The sequence below is a fragment of the Megalobrama amblycephala genome, unplaced genomic scaffold, assembly GCF_018812025.1.
Source record: "Megalobrama amblycephala isolate DHTTF-2021 unplaced genomic scaffold, ASM1881202v1 scaffold230, whole genome shotgun sequence".
In the NCBI taxonomy this organism is placed as follows: Eukaryota; Metazoa; Chordata; class Actinopteri; order Cypriniformes; family Xenocyprididae; genus Megalobrama; species Megalobrama amblycephala.
Window position 1 is genome coordinate 659,333 of NW_025953339.1, and position 18,328 is coordinate 677,660.

Sequence of the window (18,328 nt, forward strand, 5' to 3'; positions counted from 1 at the left end):
GAACAGTTTCAAATAGCAATTGAATCAATACATCGGTATGCCACTGGGTGGTGACAAGTGACTGTTAAAAAATGTATTCGTCATTGAATCATTCATTCAAGAGATTTGTTCAAAAACACTGATTCATCCAGTCATGGAACAAGTGAAGTATTTATAAGTGAGTCATTGAATCATTCATTCAAACCATTTAGCAAATATTCACAAAATGTGGGTGTTGATTTCCATTTTCAACAGCGTTTTTCAATAATCGCTTACTGCACCTTTAAGCTACAGAGTGCCTAAATCTTGCTCTTTTATGATGTCATAGGGGCGGTCGCGGTGACCGAATGGGTCGCTATGGGAAAGAGTCTGATGATCACGACTACAGGGACATGGACTATCGTGGCTATGGACAAGAAAATGGCTTAGGGCTGAATAGCAGAATAACAAATGCAAGGCAGCACGAGCGTGACAATAGTTTTGAAGGTGTGAGAGACTTTGCCTCAGGCAAATTCTTGAATAATCGCCCTGGATTCAGCCAAAAGGTGAACCGTGGATCCAAAGATAGCCAACTTGAAAAAAGTCTCCTCCAAAGTCCTCCAAATCAGAACATCCACTCAAGATTTCAGCAAGATGATAAGGATTATGAGTTTGAACCAGAGATTGATGCACACGGTAGGGATATGCAGACATTTAGATCAGGACAGAAGGTGTACCTAGATGACCAAACGCCAGATGAAGGTGAAGAAAATGAGGACAACACCTGGGGCAGAGTTAGAGGACGGCACAATTCTCAGGGCGAATACAGTGCTGAATGGAGAGCTGAGGAAGACAAATATACTAGACATCTTGGGCACAAACAAGTGAGTACATTTGTTTCTCTAGAATGGTTTTATTTTTGTATGAATCACGATTACAGACAAAGGTATTGACTATTGAAATTACTTCAGTTGCTTACAATTGTTAAATCTTAGGACGTTTTCACACCTGGCTCGTTTGGAGCTTTTTGTCAGAACCTGGTGGGTTTATCGCTTAGTTCGGATCATTTAGGCATATGTGAACACAGCAGTCGCACTCGGATCTGCACCAAAACAATCTGTCTGAGACTGAAATTGAGGTGGTCTCAGCCCAATTGCAGACGAACTTTGGAGTGGTTCACTTGTGGTGAGAAAGCAATCTGACCCAACGGACCAACGAACCAGGCTGTATCACAATATATGATGGGTAATTACGTACGTTGCATGAAAGGCAGCAGTGTTTGTTTTGCTAATGCCTCTCAAAATTAATCTGGAATTAACCTGGAGCAAAGATGAAGTGAAATGCCTTATTGAAATTTGGTTGGACAAACATATTTCAGAACAACTGTTCAAAACACATAAAAATACAGATGAAACCTTGATTCTTGCTAAAAATAATAAAGTAACATAATGACAGCTTCAAAGGAAGCCGCAATCAGCCCCAGAGCTGTTGTCTATCCATCCTGACTGATGACCGCAATGGAACAAACAGTTACATGCTGACCAGAGGAGAGAGGAGAGTTTACTCGCTCTTGACTCATATTAACTAATTTTGATCCGTTTAGAAATGTTGCCTTGTGAAAGCAAACCAAACCAATAAGACAAAGCAACATTGTAACAATTTTAGTACTTGTTTGGGAACAAAGCAACTGACCTACAGGTATGAAAGCGCCCTTATAATTTGCTTTACTTGCCTTATATTGTTTATTCTGTAAACATATTACATATCTAAACATTTCACTTGGTTATTAAAAAAGTGAGAAGAGTAATATATAAGAGGAGGACTGTCTTCCTGATTTAGGGTCTTCCTGACCAAGTCCAATCAACTAAGGGCAAAATGAGGGATGGAAGCTACCAGCATGCTGTGGAAATGAGCCAGGAGGAGCCAGAACCCCGTGACCAGGACTACAGGTCTGATACAGAGCCGGTCCAGAAACCCAGCAACATTGTCATGCTGAGAATGCTCCCACCGAATGCAACCGTTAATGAGGTTTGTCTATATTGTTATTTATTTTTTTATATGAATACAATAACCATTCCAGTAAACATCTGTGGCATACTGTCACACCGTGTCCTAACCAGGGGCCTCATTTATAAAACTTTGCGTACACACAAAACAGGCCCTGAAAGTGCGTACGCCAGTTTCTACGCATAAGTTGTGATTAATAAAAACAAACTTGACGGGAAAATTTGCGCACATCCAAGTAAACTCTGACCCATGTGTACAAACATTTTGGAGACACAGCAGTTTGGCAACACCGATGGTGAGCTGAGGGACTGATGGCAGATGAAGGAAAACCACTTTAAATCCTCATTATGAGTACTAATCTTAAATACAGAGCATGTTCACAATAACAGTTTAAATAAATAAAAGGATGATTTAAACTCGCATGGAAACTCATGTTTTCATTTTGATATACACATTTACATTAATATTACACTTTCACTAATGGCGATAAGCACTGAAATTATATTACGCAGTCATTACGGAGTAGTTAATCAAAAATGATATGAATTTAGATAGTAGATGTGCTACTTTCGATCACTTTTCCTCTGACACGCTGCTTTAATGACAGCGAGGAGCACAATAATTCCTCTTTAAACTAAACTGCAGATGTTATGACAAAATATTTTAGCGAGAACGACGATCAGTGATGCACACTTAACTTCGATATTATGGTAGACACCTGCTGGATTCGGTGGTCGAACAGTCCGTTGTCCAGTTTGAATAGGTCCAATGATAATAGTTTACTGTTCAACCGTAGCTTCATGGAGGTGTTGATGTCGTGTAGGATCTTCAAACAATTACCACTGTATTTGAAGGATATCATTTGAGGAAAACGGTAAGATTTGCACATTTCCTTTTTTTTTAAAAATACTTTGTCAGTGACTCGCAGACAGACAATTGTATTTACACTGCAATAAATAAATAGGCCTATCTGTTTCCACTAAAAATAGCCTATAAACTTCCTTAAAGGTATGGTCACCTTATCAGCAAAACTGCATAAATTTGATTTGAATTGTTAAAAACTATTAAAATACTGTTTGGCCAGAATCAACTCTATTCTAAAACCTTATCTGCAATATTTTATACTTTTTTTTTTTTTTTTTTTTTTTTTTGATATATTTATTCTAAAATGTAAAGAGGATATTGGAAGATTTTTTTATTTATCAGTGTAGTGTATTGCACAAATGGCATTTGTAGTCCATATCTAATATTTTCCAATGTCTTGTACCTTTGACAGTGTTAACCATGGTGTCACGTGGATGGGAACGTGCATGGAATTATATGCAGATGAGGTTATGCATAGTAAAACTAGGCATCATAAGCTCCCTATATGGTGATTTTGGGGAGGAGACAGGGTGGAGATGCACGTACGCACAATCTTCCGCTGGCTGGGATTTATAAAGTGATTTGTGCGCAGGTCAAGTCAAGTCAAGTCAAATTTATTTATATAGCGCTTTTACAAGGTTCTGGCGTACGCATGGTTTTATAAATCTGAATTTTTTTGTGCGTACGCAGAATCTAGCTTTTGCGCGTACATACCGTCTATGGTACGTACGCTTTTCGGATGAAATCTACGCAAAGTTTTATAAATGAGGCCCCAGACGCACCACGACACGTGATAAAAGACATCTTGTCCATGTTAGTGTTTTTGTCTTAACCAGCTGCGATGGCAATACACAATGATTGTATTTTAGAAACTGTTTCTATTTCTGTGACGTTGTGGCTGGAACAACAACAACATACAAGTGTAACAATGATAATCTCAAGTACTAATTGTGTGCTTTTATTGAATGTTAAAGGAATAGTTCACCCAAGAAAATTATCCCATCATTTACTCGTCCTCAAGCTATCTTAGGTTTGTATGACTTTTTTTTTTTCTTTCAGCTGATCACAATCGGAGTTTTAATAAATAATATCCTGGCTCTTTCCAGGTTTGTTTTTGAAGCTCCAAAAAGCGCATCCATTTATCATAGTAATCCATGCGACTCGAGGGTTAATAAATGCCTTCTGAAGCGAAGTGATGGGTTTTTGTAAGAACTTATTTTAGATCTCTAATTTGTGACCGCCATTTTGTTTTGCTCTATCCTCTGCGCTTCAACGTTCGGCAATTCTTACATAAGCTTATGCGACACATATCGTGCATTTGGGCGCTGCTGGGAGCCAGTGATTATAGTTTATAAAGTTTTAAATATGGATATTTTTCTTATAGAAACCCATCTATTTGCTTCAGAAGGTCTTAATTAACCCACTGCAGTCATATGGATTACTTTTATTATGGATGGATGTGCTTTTTGGAGCTTCAGAAACACTATTCAGTGCCGTTACAAAGCTGGGAAGAGCCAGGATATTATTTAATATTAACTCAGATTGTGTTCGGCTGAAAGAATAGTCATATACACCTAGAATGGCTTGAGGGTGAGTAAATTATGGGATAATTTTCATTTTGTGTGACCTTTTTAGCCGTACTGAAAGTGACAATGGATAATTCACCTCAGAACTTGTTAAAATGTAGTGTAGTGTTAAAATGGTGTAATATTTATGAATTTGATTGTGCTTTTCTGTTTGGTTATGAGTGCAGTGCATTTGCAGAGAGACTCCGCCCACACACTTTTCTGATTGGCTGTGATTTTTGATTGATTTTGTTGCATCCTGTGTAGACAGTTGCTTGTCGCTGGAATCTTATCGCACCACGTCTGGTGTGAATACGGTGATAATTACAACAGAAAACAAAACAAACACAGAAATGCACTTACTTTATAATAAATTTCTGTGTGGCAGTTGTTGTTTGCTTGCACTATACACTTCCGTTGGACATAGTATGTAGTTTTTAGAAACTGTGGGGGTTGAGATTATTTTCTGTGTTATATACACAGTATACTACAAATGACAGAGCTTTACTTGAATTTAACTTTGAATATTTAGTCATCCAGCAATTAGAATACCCATTTTGAGGTCCATATTTGAGGTCCTGCTATGATGTTTGGTGTATTGGTGTAGTTAATCATTTGGTGTTTGCTCCTTAGATTCGGGCTCGGCTGCAGGAGCAGGGGATCCAGCCCAGGGAAGTTCGCCTAATGAGGAACAAGTCTTCAGGTAGGCATGCTCTACCAGGGGGGCTTCTTTGTACCCCAGACTGACTTCCAACTCTCTCTTCCATTGCCTTTCACAACAAGCCTTAGCTCACTCTTGCGTCTGCCTAGCTTAGTGTGTTATTTCAGTCTCTCTCTTCTTTCACACTTTCCTCCTGGTTTATTTGAGTTGAATAAAAAAGCCACTTAGTACTGGTGTTTTGAAATCTTCAGGTGTATGTTTCCTTAACCCCCTGTACATCTTTTCATTTAAGCCATCACTTCTGATTGTTTCCTGTTCTGTATTGTGAAAGACCATTTTCTTACCATATCCCTTGTCAGACTATTCTTAACCAGACAACATTCACTTACACACTCACTTGATAACATCCACAAGGAACATAAATTTATACTGGTACACAAGCACAAACACATCTACTCCAAGTGCAAGCTTGCCTCACATGTCTCTCCAGCCTTATCCCTCATCTCATTTTGATTACTCTTGTCCTGAAGTCTGTGGAAGATCTTGCACCTTGTATTGTGTAAGTATTTTGCAATAGCTGTGTTGAGAGGATAAGTGTGGCTGACCATTACATGAATAATTTTTGACTTTTTTGATGGGTATGAAAAGGTTTTGGAATTTTGTATCCTCAGATAAAAGGGTGGACAAAATAAGGTAAACCCCATTTAAAAGCCTTTTGTTTCTTTTAGGCCATTTAGGGTGTGTTCAGTCTTGTAGTTCAGTTCTTTTGGTTCGGACCAAAAAAGAGAGTGATACATTTAGTCCTGGTTCGTTTAGCGTTCACAATATCATTTTAACACCAAACCTAAAGAAGTTTTTATGACGTATATTTTGCGACAGAACTTAACGAACATCCAAAACAATGCTGTGTTTTGGGCTAAATGCGCTCGTTGTATGTGTGTACATATGATGGTATTTTACCAGCTGAGAACTCATGAAGAGTTTATAAAATGTGTAAAGAGGTCAAAACAGTGGCAGACATCCCTCTGTCACACACACAAATGAAGATCTGCACCTGTACCGAACTTTAATGGGCAACATCACGACTAATATGATGAGAAAAAACAGGTATGCTTGAGCATTCTGTCCTTTTTAGGGTCGAATCTTGTGACATCATATCCTGTTTTTGGTTAGTTTAGATGTCTTTGGTCCGTGTTGCGTTTATATTTCAGTCGAACTGCGCCAGAGTTCATTTGGAAATCAACTGAGACCCATCTTTTCAGGCATCTTGGTCCACTTGTTTGGTGTGCACTAGGTTTCAGTTGGTCACATTCACACTTCTTCAAATGAACCGCACTAACAGAGCGATCGCACCAGAGATTTTTAATCGAACCAAACCTGCCAGGCACACAGCCTTAATTACACAGCTACAAACGTTAATCACATTAGGTTAAGTCTATGTTCTAATGGGTTTACATGTGAAGAAAGTCAGAGGATGCCATAAAATCACAGTATTTTAGGTTAAAAAAACTGTAGCTGTTAAATATTGTACATAATCCATAAGGATACCGGCAGCTGCATTATAAGAATCATTACATAGTTATATAAGAGCAGACTAGGTGCCCCCTAAGAGGCAAACACCGTTGCCATATCCAGGAGTGATTAATACCTGCTGAGATACAACTGAGAATGACTTCCTGAAGAGCAGGATGAGGTCAGATGCCTTGGTCTTGCTGATTACCAGATGTAAATGTCATTGTAAACATCTTCTGTACAAGTTATTTTGCTAAACATTTCCCCCTCCTTCACAAGATTCTCATCTTGAAAAGTGCAGTATCCCACAACGCATGGTTGGGGGCTTGTATGACTGTATTCCAAGAAGGACCAAAGCTGTTTTCCTTTATAGATCCCTAGGGTCAGTTGCATAAACATAGCCATTATGTTAAAGGGTTAGTTCACACAAAAATGAGAATTCTGTCATTAATTACTCACCCTCATGTCGTTCCACACCCGTAAGACCTTTGTTCATCTTCGGAACACAAATTAAGATATTTTTGATGAAATCCGAGAGATATATGACTCGTCCATCGACAGCAATATAATCAACAATTTCAAGGTCCAAAAAGGGACTAAAGACATTGTTAAAACCATCTGTGACTGCAGTGGTTCAACCTTAATTTTATGAAGAGACGAGAATACTTTTGTGTGCAAAAACAATATCTTCACTTCTGTGTCATTCTCATACATCGTTTACGTCCAGCGCTTCCAGGTTCTACATCAGAACGGCGACTCATTATTGGGCAGCTCCTGCATCAGCATCACACGCACACAAAGATTATATTTCTGTCTATGGATGAGTCATATACCTCTCGGATTTCATCAAAAATATCTTAATTTGTGTTTCGAAGATCAATGAAGGTCTTACAGGTGTGGAACGACAGAATTAATGACAGAATTTTCATTTTTGTGTGAACTAACCCTTTAAAACAGTGTCTTAAGATCTAATATGACCCACTAGCAGTTAGTCAAAGGGCAGTTAATCTTACTTTTCGGTATCAAATTAGGCAAATCTACGTTTTTATGGAAAAAACTTAAAAAAGTAATGAACAGTCTAGAAGAAATAGCATTGATGGCTAACTTGTAAGACTAGTCTTGGCGGTTTATGCTACCGGTCCCTAATATCAATGTATTATTAGGCGTTTCCTTTATTTTTTCCACCCTCTTTATGTGTCAGTGCCATGAAGATATTTTGGAGAGAAAATTAAAGATCTTAGCTATTGACTTTTAATGCATGTGGAACAGCTATTCACCGTAGTTTAGAGGTTAGTCAATTTAATTTGTATTAAAATGTTTATGGTTCAAATATAATGTCTTTTTTATCAATTAACTATAGCAATTGAAACGTATTGTGCTTATGTTTTGTTTGCAGTAGGAAACAATGCATAGTGGACTGCTTGGAATGCCCATTTCAAACAGCTTTAATCCCATGTGGGCAGTTTAACCAGTGATCTTTGTTAAACAGTCCTTTGGGATTTCAGGCCGACTGATATTATCAGCCTGTACTGTACCGCCTGGTGTGATTTCAGACAAGCCTCATAAAAATTACACTTGGGGTATTAATTAGACTTGTATATAAACTAGACTTGTGCATTTTTTGAATCAGACAGTGTCAAAACATAAAAAAAAAAAAAAAGAGAGAATCCAAAAAGTTTCATAAGTGTCAGTATAACTTTAGATAATTATGTAAGTGTTGTATATAAGTATATAACAGTAATACAGTAGTACAGTAATATTAATAATATTAATAGTAATTATTATTATTATTATTATTATTATTAATAATAATAATAATAATAATAATAATAATGATGATGATGATAATATGCACACCCACACTGCCATTTGGGTCAGTAGGATTACATTTTTAAAAAAAAAAATTTAATTTAATTTTACTCAGAAAGGACGTGACAGATTAGACTTTTACCTTGTTACAAAAAAAAATCAAGTTCAAATCAATCAAATCAATTTTCTATTCCTATTCACAGTTTTCACAAAAATTATAAGCATAACTGTTTTCAACATTGATGATAATAATAATAAATGTTTCCTGACCAGCATATTAGAATGATTTCTGAAGAATCATGTGATACTGAAGACTGGAGTAATGATGCTGAAAATGCAGCTGTAAAATCACAGAAATAAATGTAATTTCGAAATATGTAAAAAACAAAACAAAAAAACAACAAAAATATTTCACAATATTACTGTTTTAACTGTATTTTTGTTCAAATAAATGCAGCCTGGGTGAGCATAAGACACTTTCAAAAACCCCAAACTTGTTAATGTTAGTGTATATTAACATCAGAAACATCAGAAACATCAGAAATCTAATAGACCTATAGTTTTGTTTGTACCCAAGTTTTAAAATGAATATCCTGTGTGATTATTGTTAAATTGACTGGTCTAAATAGCAGAGGGACAATATGATCCCTCAGTTCTAGCAGTTTAAAGGCAGCAGTGTGATTATTGGTTAGAATACAGCTATACCTCTTTCTACCATCTCTCTGTCTCTCTCTTTCTCCCTCTCTGTCGATATGAAAACACTAACCCCTCACTGCGTTGTGTTGTTCTGTCATTGTGGCCCGGCGATGGCTGTGTCTCCAGGTCAGAGCAGAGGATTCGCCTTCGTCGAGTTTAATCACTTGCAGGAGGCCAGCCGCTGGATGGAGACCAACCAGGTCACTTCACACTGCACACACACATACACACTACAAGATCACACGTGTATGGATATATATGCCCTTTACAGCTGGATTCCTTATGATTTCGCAGATTTCGCCATCTCTTAAGAATGAGGTCTGTCTGTTGCCATTCTAATATACAGTCTGTCTAGCACATATGACTGTGCTACTAGTTGGGTATTTTCTGGAAATGCCCAAGATTAATGTAAATTCTACAGTATTGCCCCCTGAAAGCTCAGTTTGTGTATGTTATCTAACTTTTTTCAGTTAGCTGCGAAGTGTCTCTTGGCAGCCATAAAATCCTAGTGTGAGACCTGCCCTATATTTTGTTCTCTCTAGTTGAATCCTCATAGCTTTGAAATGTGTCAGAACCACTTGAGTTCCAAAATGGATTCAGACAGCATGAGAATTTGAGCAGAATGGTCCTCTAATGCATCTTTAAATTATTACCAGTGAGTTCATAGATTAGCTGACCTGTATAGTGAATATCAGTTTACATGAAAGCTAGAAGGAAGTTAGTAACACTGTGGCAGACATATTTGTTCAGAGAAACTTACGTTACACTTATTACAGGGTCTATCCCCCTGAAGTCTCCATCTACCTGAAGTAAACCTCCTTGCTGAAACACTAGAGAACATCAGAATAAATTCTGGTCCACACTGCAGCTTATTCTGACCAAGAACCACACACTTAGACAGGAAGAGTTTGTTTGACAGCCTTGAAAATTGATTAACCACGATTTTGTTTTTGTATTGATGATGCCAAAAATAATAGACCATGTGGAAAAAAATGATCAAATAATGGTGCAGTTGCCTCCCCATATAAGTTTACAGAAAACTGGAGAAAGCAGAAGAATTTATTGGCCACGGCAGTCATATTTTGTCACTGGTGTGTCAGCATGACTATAAAAGGGTGCCGGCATTAAACATCATCAACTTAGAGTTGTCTGATGGAAAACGCACAGGCATGCCTGAAGTATGGAAACGTGACGCAGCATCTCATTCCCTTCTCAGGGAACTGGGTTACATACGTAACCCTAAAACGTTCCCTTTTCGAGGGAACTCGATGGTCATGGTGTTGATGCTATGGGAACATTAATACCCACAAGGCCATACTAAACAAATGCCTGCTCACCAGCTGTTCTTTGAATAAACTGCAGTGAACCAAGCATAGCCCAAACCCAGGGTCTGAACTTAGAGTTTCCATACAGGATGCATACCATGACTAAGAGCTTTAGCGCTAGAGGTGTGGAATGTTCTGGAGCTCTGATGCCTAGTAACTGTTAGGGATGCGTCAGTGACCAGACTGGTCATAGAACCAAAGATCAATAGGTAATCTTCCTACTACAGCCCCTAGCGGCAGAGCTTACTAGGGAGGCCGCAGCTTCAGCTGTGTCTGCCGACCACTCCCACTCTGGAAGAGGGCAGACTACTGTTCCACCACATTAGCCATTCCCAGTTTGTAAAGCTCTTTAAAAGCAACCCAAACGAGGGGGGCATGTATTCAGCGTCCAGTCTCAAAGAGCTGGCAAAGACTACAGAAGAGAGTGAGGGACGGCGTTTAGTGTTCAAACCATCTGCTCTATCAACTGCCTGCTCTAACCTTCAGTCCTCCTTGGAGGAGAATTTCAAAAGTACTTTCAGGAGATCCAGCTGGGAAAAACCTTCCAGTGGACCAGTGGGGATGTGCCATTATATCTCGTCTACACTATCACCTCTGAGTTAAAGCTGCAGGGGGAGACAGACAGAGCCCACCTTCTTCTCTATCACTTAACAAAAAAAGAACTGAAAGACTTTTACTGCTGATCCAACAGGGAGATGCAATTTCCGGTTAAACAGGTCCTCTAGGGAAGTGTGCTGACCACCCTTCTGCAAAGTAGCCCATACCTCAGCTAATGGTCGCTTATTCTTATCGTGATTCTAGCAAAGAAGCATGCTGACACTGCACCTTTGCCTCTAGACCAAATGTGCTGGAGTGGGAGACAGATAAGTAAGTGGGACTTTACACGGTCTATTCACGCATTCCTCACATGTGCCAATGTAGTTCATTTCCACACTGTGGGGGCTGAAGGACACTGACCATGATGGGGGAAGAACTTTTTGAAGCCTGCAGACTAAACCCTCACCTCTCTGAACCTCTTGAATATTGTATCTACAGCAGTGCCAAAGAGGCCAGAGGGAGGGACCGGGGTGTTAAGAAGAAAGGATTCCTCCCTCTCCTTTATCCCCAAAATGTTCAACCACAGGTGCTTCTTTGTGGCAGCCATTGCAGCCATAGAACGGCGAATGGCACAGGCCGTCTGCTTGGTGGGCGAGATCTGTGGTTCTGCAGTGCTCCAGGATTGCCTCTGGAGACAGTCTCTTCCCTTGATCCACGTCCTTCAGAAGGTCGGCTTGGTAACCATGCAACACTACCATAGTGTGCAGGGCTCCATCGGCCTGACCCGCCACATAGGACTTGGCAAGATCTGTCAAGATTTAGAGGGCAAGACTGGTGCTTTCAGCAAAGACACCATGCCAGGAGAGAGATAGCTTGCGAGCTCTCTTAAACCCACGGCATCTTCTCATATCCATGCTCACATAGCCCCTCCATGACAATTCGATGCGTCAGAGGTGACTGTGCAATTCCCTCATAATCTCGACACCTTAATGTGGAGCACAGAGTTTGTGCGTGTCATCCCCTGTAATTGGGGACATAGTGAAGCACAACTTCTAAACTTTTTTTTAGCGTTACCATGCTATTTCTTTATTCTCTTTTATTTTTCTTTTAAACAAATGAACGCTCAAACTTTCTTTTCTCTTACACACAAACACACACACAGAAACAAACAAACAAACAAAGCGGCTTACTGAAGACAAAAAAAGCTGAAGACATATAATGCAAGTGCCCTTTTATGCCGGCGCACCAGTGATGTCATATGACTGCCGTGGCCAATAACATTGGCGTGATTTCACACGTGCTTCAGACACCGTCGCACATTGAAGGCATTCCCATTGTGTCAACATCCTGATGCAGTGTCGAAAGGGAACTGTAGAGTTAAACTAGAATTTTTGTTCTCACAATTACTTCTAATAGTATTACTTTTAATAGTTATTGCCATTTGCCTTGCAGAATTTGGCAAATTCACAGATTTTTTTTTTTTTTTTCATTAAAAATGCTGTAGCAGCTCAATACCTTGTAAATCACACTTTCTTTAATGCTGTGCACCCTGATTTCTGGTATTTGTCTAGCAGCCAGGGAGTCAGATTGGAAATTGGTGATTTCAGCCAGTGCTTGCCATTTAGCAGATGGTTCATGAATGGACTGTGTGTGGTCCATTATTAGCCTAGATCTTGATGTTAACAAGGCTAAGAAAATGTTATTTCTGTATTATTTGTGGGCATGAAGGGGTGCCATAACAAATAGTTGGACGTGAAACAATATCAAGGCGTAAATGTTTGTATGTACACATGCAAATTAAGTATTCAGTTACATTAAGGATGGTTTTTTTTTGTGTGGTTTTTTTTTTTTTTCGTCAGTAACTCTAATGAGTTGAGTTGTCTGCGTTTATTTTTAAGCATTGAGGTCCTGAAGGATTTTTGGCTCAGGTTCAGTAATATGTTCAAGTGTTTATTCTGTGTCCTGTCAGTTCTGTATGAATTTGCTTTTGTGAAACTTCTGTCTGGATGTTTTATTTGTGGCTTAATGTGGGTGGGCAGGAGTGAGCGTGACACTTTTTTTGTTCCCCTGAATGGGGGAGGTTGAGGCTTCTGGCCAGAGAGGGTGTCCGTACACGCTCTCTCACACGCAGGCCGGCGCGTCTTTCTGAGTCCTCTGAAGCTGATGGTGATATCTGTCTTCATCTCTCTCTCTTATCCAGTCTTCTCCTCCCCTCTTGTGTGAGATGAGGTCTCAAGTGTGCCAGTTCCACCCTGAAAATGATATTTACCCTCTTTTATTCTTTTGTCCCCTCTCTTCCTCTGTGTCTCACTTTCAGAGAGTGCTCACTATTTTGGGACAGCGAGTATCTATGCACTACAGTGACCCAAAGCCCCGTGCTAATGAAGACTGGCTCTGCAATAAGGTAAATGTTCTTTATTTCAATTTAATAAAGTATTATTTTAAATTAAGTCTAAGTAAGAATTAATTCTTGAATTAGTGTGCCTTAAAGGGGTAATTCACCTTAAAATGAAAGTTAAGGGTACGTTTACACGACAACGATGTGCTAAAAATGGAAAACTTCTTTTTTCTTTGTACAGATGACAGTGTTATCAAAACTATCCCCATTCACATGGATCTGCGCCAATGGCTAAAAATGCTGTATTACGCATGTCAGACAAGTAGTTGGCGATGTCACTTTGTAAAGAAAGACTACGCACCTAAGCATACACGCATTCTTTTACAGAGCGTTTTACACACCTTTACGCTCGCCTCGCGCATTCCTATCCACCTTATTTTTACAGTTAACTGCACTTTGATATTCTTCTCGTTATTTCCCTATAGTGGCTAATAAATCGTAAGTCTCCCACATTCACAGAAAACACCCTATTTCCGCATTGAAAAATAAGGTGTATAGACTAAACACGTAACACGCATGTGAATGCCATCACCGTTTTCACGGATCCGCATTTTTGCAGTTTACACAGAGATAATGGTATCGTTTTCAAAAACTTCCACTTTGAAATCCATTTTCAAAAGTTTGAGTTTTCAGGCCACCAAAAAAAGTCATCTGGGTTTGGAATGACAAAGCTGAGTAAATGATGACAGAATTTTTATCTTTGATGAACTATCCCTTTAAGTGAACAAATATTTCTTAGTGATGTAGTGAGTTTTTCTCTCATGTTTTGATTGGCAGTGTGGAGTTCAGAACTTCAAACGAAGAGAAAAGTGTTTCAAGTGCGGAGTTCCAAAATCAGGTGTGAATGGAAATGAATTTGTTGCAGTTCCTTTTCTCATGATCCAGATGGTAAAAACATAAATATTAATGGAAGTTCTTGCATATATTGCTCTCTTTTTTCAGAGGCTGAGCTGAAACTGCCTCTGGTGCCAAAGAGTTTACCTTTGGGTCAGTTAAAGGACTCAGCTCAGGGTTTACTGCCCCTTCCCATCATATACCAGACAGCATCTCCGATTCTCAACTTAAGTTCCTCGTCCCAGGCTGCTGAGGTTGCCAATGACAGTAAGTCCTACACACATTTCACACTGTAACTTTGGGGTAGGACACTGTTTACATCGATGTTCACGTCTCTTCAGCTCTGATACTACGGAATCTGGGACCCCATACAACACTAGAGGCCATTTTGTCTGCTTTGGCCCCGTTTGCTACTCTCTCCCCTTCAAATGTACGGCTTATCAAAGACAAACAGACACAGCTCAACCGAGGGTTTGCTTTCCTGCAGCTCACTACTATCGTGGTAAGACAGCGACTCTACTTGCAAATGGCATCTGTTTGTTTAGTTGGGGAGGTGTTGCCATAAAACATATGTGTAAGACTAACAAAAACAGGTATTGTATCATGTTGTAGGAAGCTTCACAGCTGCTTCAGATCCTCCAGTCCCTGCAGCCTCCTCTCTCTATCGATGGCAAGCTCATCTCTATAGAGTTTGCCAAGGGCTCCAAACGGTATGAGTTCATGCTTTTCTAATACTGGTCCTGCAGCGTTATATGTGATGTCATAGTTGTGTAATAGGAAAAGGAAAATGCAGCAGAGCCACACATTTGAGAATGTTTATAGATCACATTTTTACTATAATGCTTGTAATGCTATAATGTGTGTTATACAGTTTTGTGAGATTTCTTTCTCTCTCTCCCAGAGATGTTTTTCTGGCAGATGGGAGTCGGGTGAGTGTGGCGACAGTTGCGAGTACAGCTATAGCTGCAGCTCAGTGGGCCGTCACTCAGGTACCCACAGCACAGGGAAATGGCTTGATTTGAACAACATAAATATGTAGGAAATAATTAACTCTAGGATGTTCAGTTAGTGATAGTCAAGGTTTTGGACTGGAAATTATGGTGGCTGAGAGAGCTCAACGCGCTGCAACTTAAGAAAACAGATGCAGATAGTATTTACAACACGTTTCTGTATTTGGTTGTGTTGTGAGTATTTGCAGCGTGTTTCTGTATTTGGTTGCATTGTGAGTATTTGCAGCACATTTCTGTATTTGATTGCATTGTGAGTATTTGCAGTGCGTTTCTGTTATTGGTTGCATTGTTAGTATTTGCTGCATGTTGAGCTGAGCTTGAGCGAGGGTACCTGGCTTGGAGATGTGGCCGCGGCCTGGGAGGCTGCTGGTCCGGTGAGCGTGGTACGCCGGCCGTGTCGTCGCGTGTCTAGGGCCATGTCAGGTGCGCTCCGCCCTGCTGCCTTTGTGACGCAGACCGTGGATTGCGGAGGGTCTGACGCCGGTCCAGGTGGGTTGCGGTATGCGCCTAATGACCAGCGCGGAGAAGCCGTATCTGGAGAGCAAGCCCAGCTTTGGTTTAGCCAGCCTTGCATTGTTCCAGCTCTGCAGTACTCTTCCTTGTATATGCGACTGGAGGATCATACGAGCTTTGCTTCTTGTCTCAACATCGCTCCCCAGTTTGAACGGACAATCATTTCGGCCCGCGCTATCATCTTCCACCGGTGGGTAAATGACTTCAAGTTTAAACCTATGGGCACGAGAGACGCTACTGTAAATAAGCGCCGACAGTCCTCTCTGTTCTTTTATTCATTCTAGGAGACAGCTATCCATATCCAATCCCATCACTTTTTCCAATCAAAAGCTCTCAATTGTATCCACGTACAAGTATCTGGGAGTCACTCTTGACTCACATCTCACTTATTGTGAGATCACTTATTGTCTATTTATTGAGCATGTCCAAACCCTAACCAGAAAGTTAAACCAAAAGTTATTTGTTTATTTGTCTCTTTCTGTCTCTAAAACATATCTTCATGCCATCATTATGTCCAATCTGTCGTATTGTTTACCTGTTTGGTCACTTACAACAAATGAAATCCTTGAACCACTAACAAGACTCTATAATAGAGCCTACAAGATCCACAACAGGCTTCCAGGCTGGACTCACCACTGTATTGTCTAATGCCTTGACATTTCAGAACTATAAAATAAGCCATGGGATAAACTTGTATTGTCAAATCTTAAATGGACACACCTCAGCAGCACTTACTGCATTGGTTCCAAAACCCAGCTCAAGGTTTGAGCGTACTACGAGATCTGTTACAAATGGACTTTTGCCTTTACCGGCCTTTAGGAACTGCTATGGACAGAGATCTTTTTTTCATGTGCTCACTAAAGCCTGGAATGAGATCCCACAGCACATCAGAACTATAACATCAATAAGACTATTTAAAATAACATTTGCTCGCCATCTAATGGACAGGTACATCTGTGACCACTGAGGTGGCTCCATGGCCTCCCCCTAATGCTCTTTCTCTCGGTTTGTGTGTTTGTTGTTGTCTTGTCTTGGAGTTTGTTGTGTGTGTGGTATTTATGTTCTGCAGAGCAGGAACCTGCTGAAAACCAGTTTTATGCTGAGTCAGGCCCGATTGTTTTTAATCCTTTCCTGCTTAAAGATATAAATAAATAAATGTTTCTGTATTTGGTTGCATTCCAGAATGCATGTTGTCAAACTGATGAAGATGTTTTCTTTATTTGCTGGTGTTTTTTCTATTTGCACGTGTTTTCTTCAGTTACAGTGTGTTGAGCTCTCTAGGCCACCATAGAAAATGCTCTTGTGTTGAAATACTTCCCTGTTGTGGCAATCTTGCTTAGAAACAGTTCAAGTGACTGTTACTAGTCCAGAAAATCTGTGATGTGTAACTAATGTCATAAACAAACCTGGATCTATTTAATAGTCATACAATTACAGCAAACAGCAGTGAACGAGTCTCAACCAATCAGAATCAAGAATTTTTATTTAAACTGACTGTGTTTGTTGAATATTACAACAATGCTAATTAGTAATGCGACTGAACATAATTAAACATTGCTGTTTCGTTCAATGATTTCAGCCCTCAAAACTGTCTTGAGCAAAACCAAAAATTAATTTTCAGCCAAATATTTCCATTTAAACATGAATGAACATCAGAAGGTTTATTTAAAGAAACAGTACAACTTGCCGAAATGTGTCATGTCTCATCACTCGATCAGTGTTTCAAACATTGAAAAATGCCAATAAAACACACGTAATACATTTACTTCAGGAAAACAATTCATTGCTAATAAATTCATTAGTTAGCTAGAAATATTAACTCTAAATGAGAAGCATTTTGTATGCAGTGTATTACACATTCATTAAATTACTTTAACTTTAACTTAAATTTACTTAACCTGTTGTCTACATTATTTAATGTATGTTTGGGTAAATGTCATGAAAACAAATTATTACAGTCATCATTTAAATATTTATATCCAAATTGGAGTTTAAACATACAGTAATTATATTAAGATACAGTAATTATATAAAACTGCCTTATGAGCAATGTTAATGTTTATAAAGAACTTTTTATTTAAGTGTTTTTGATAAATTTGATAAATTAACTTTTCAGTTTTGTTTTTTGGCTAAATTAAAACTTTTGGTTTCCGTGTTCTGGTAAAAAAAAACAAAAAAAAAAAAACAAAACATTTTGGTGCATCACTAATACTAACCCTTTCAAGGGTTTTCCTGAAGAAAATTCACATACATGGATTAAAAAGTATTTAATTAGTTTGATTTTTTTTTTTTTCTTCTTCTTCTTCTTCTTTTTGGACCTCTAACAAGTTTCAGCTTATGTACTGACACTTGCACAACATATTTGTCTTGCATTCAGTGTTGAGATGTAATTTCTTTCTTTAACACACCCTGACAAATGTCTGGTTATTGTTCCAGACGGCGCAGCTCTCTGGTGCAGCTCCGAGCGGTGAGTTCAGTGTGCACCAGCAGGGGGCAGCAGCTGTGTTTCGGCAAGAGGCCGTGCAGGGTGTCAGTGCAGAGGCGCAACCCTTTAAAGGGCCAGCAGCTTTGATACTGACTAGCCACACTTCATTAGGCACTCCTGATGGAGGAACTACCTCTACAGGTATAATTACAGC

The 18,328-nt window shown here is 39.3% G+C and overlaps 1 protein-coding gene across 2 annotated transcripts in view; it reads left to right on the forward strand.

Annotated features, from left to right (window-relative positions):
• Nucleotides 1-18,328, forward strand: part of rbm10 (RNA binding motif protein 10) — a 34,270-nt gene that overhangs the window by 3,471 nt on the left and 12,471 nt on the right. For both annotated transcript variants that reach the window (XM_048179534.1, XM_048179533.1), the window contains exons 4-14: nucleotides 308-842; nucleotides 1,798-1,986; nucleotides 5,028-5,097; nucleotides 9,199-9,272; nucleotides 13,252-13,338; nucleotides 14,110-14,170; nucleotides 14,275-14,433; nucleotides 14,508-14,668; nucleotides 14,779-14,876; nucleotides 15,068-15,155; nucleotides 18,126-18,315. In XM_048179534.1, the coding sequence (XP_048035491.1) occupies nucleotides 308-842; nucleotides 1,798-1,986; nucleotides 5,028-5,097; nucleotides 9,199-9,272; nucleotides 13,252-13,338; nucleotides 14,110-14,170; nucleotides 14,275-14,433; nucleotides 14,508-14,668; nucleotides 14,779-14,876; nucleotides 15,068-15,155; nucleotides 18,126-18,315 (1,712 nt within the window). The remainder of the gene's footprint in view (nucleotides 1-307; nucleotides 843-1,797; nucleotides 1,987-5,027; nucleotides 5,098-9,198; nucleotides 9,273-13,251; nucleotides 13,339-14,109; nucleotides 14,171-14,274; nucleotides 14,434-14,507; nucleotides 14,669-14,778; nucleotides 14,877-15,067; nucleotides 15,156-18,125; nucleotides 18,316-18,328) is intronic.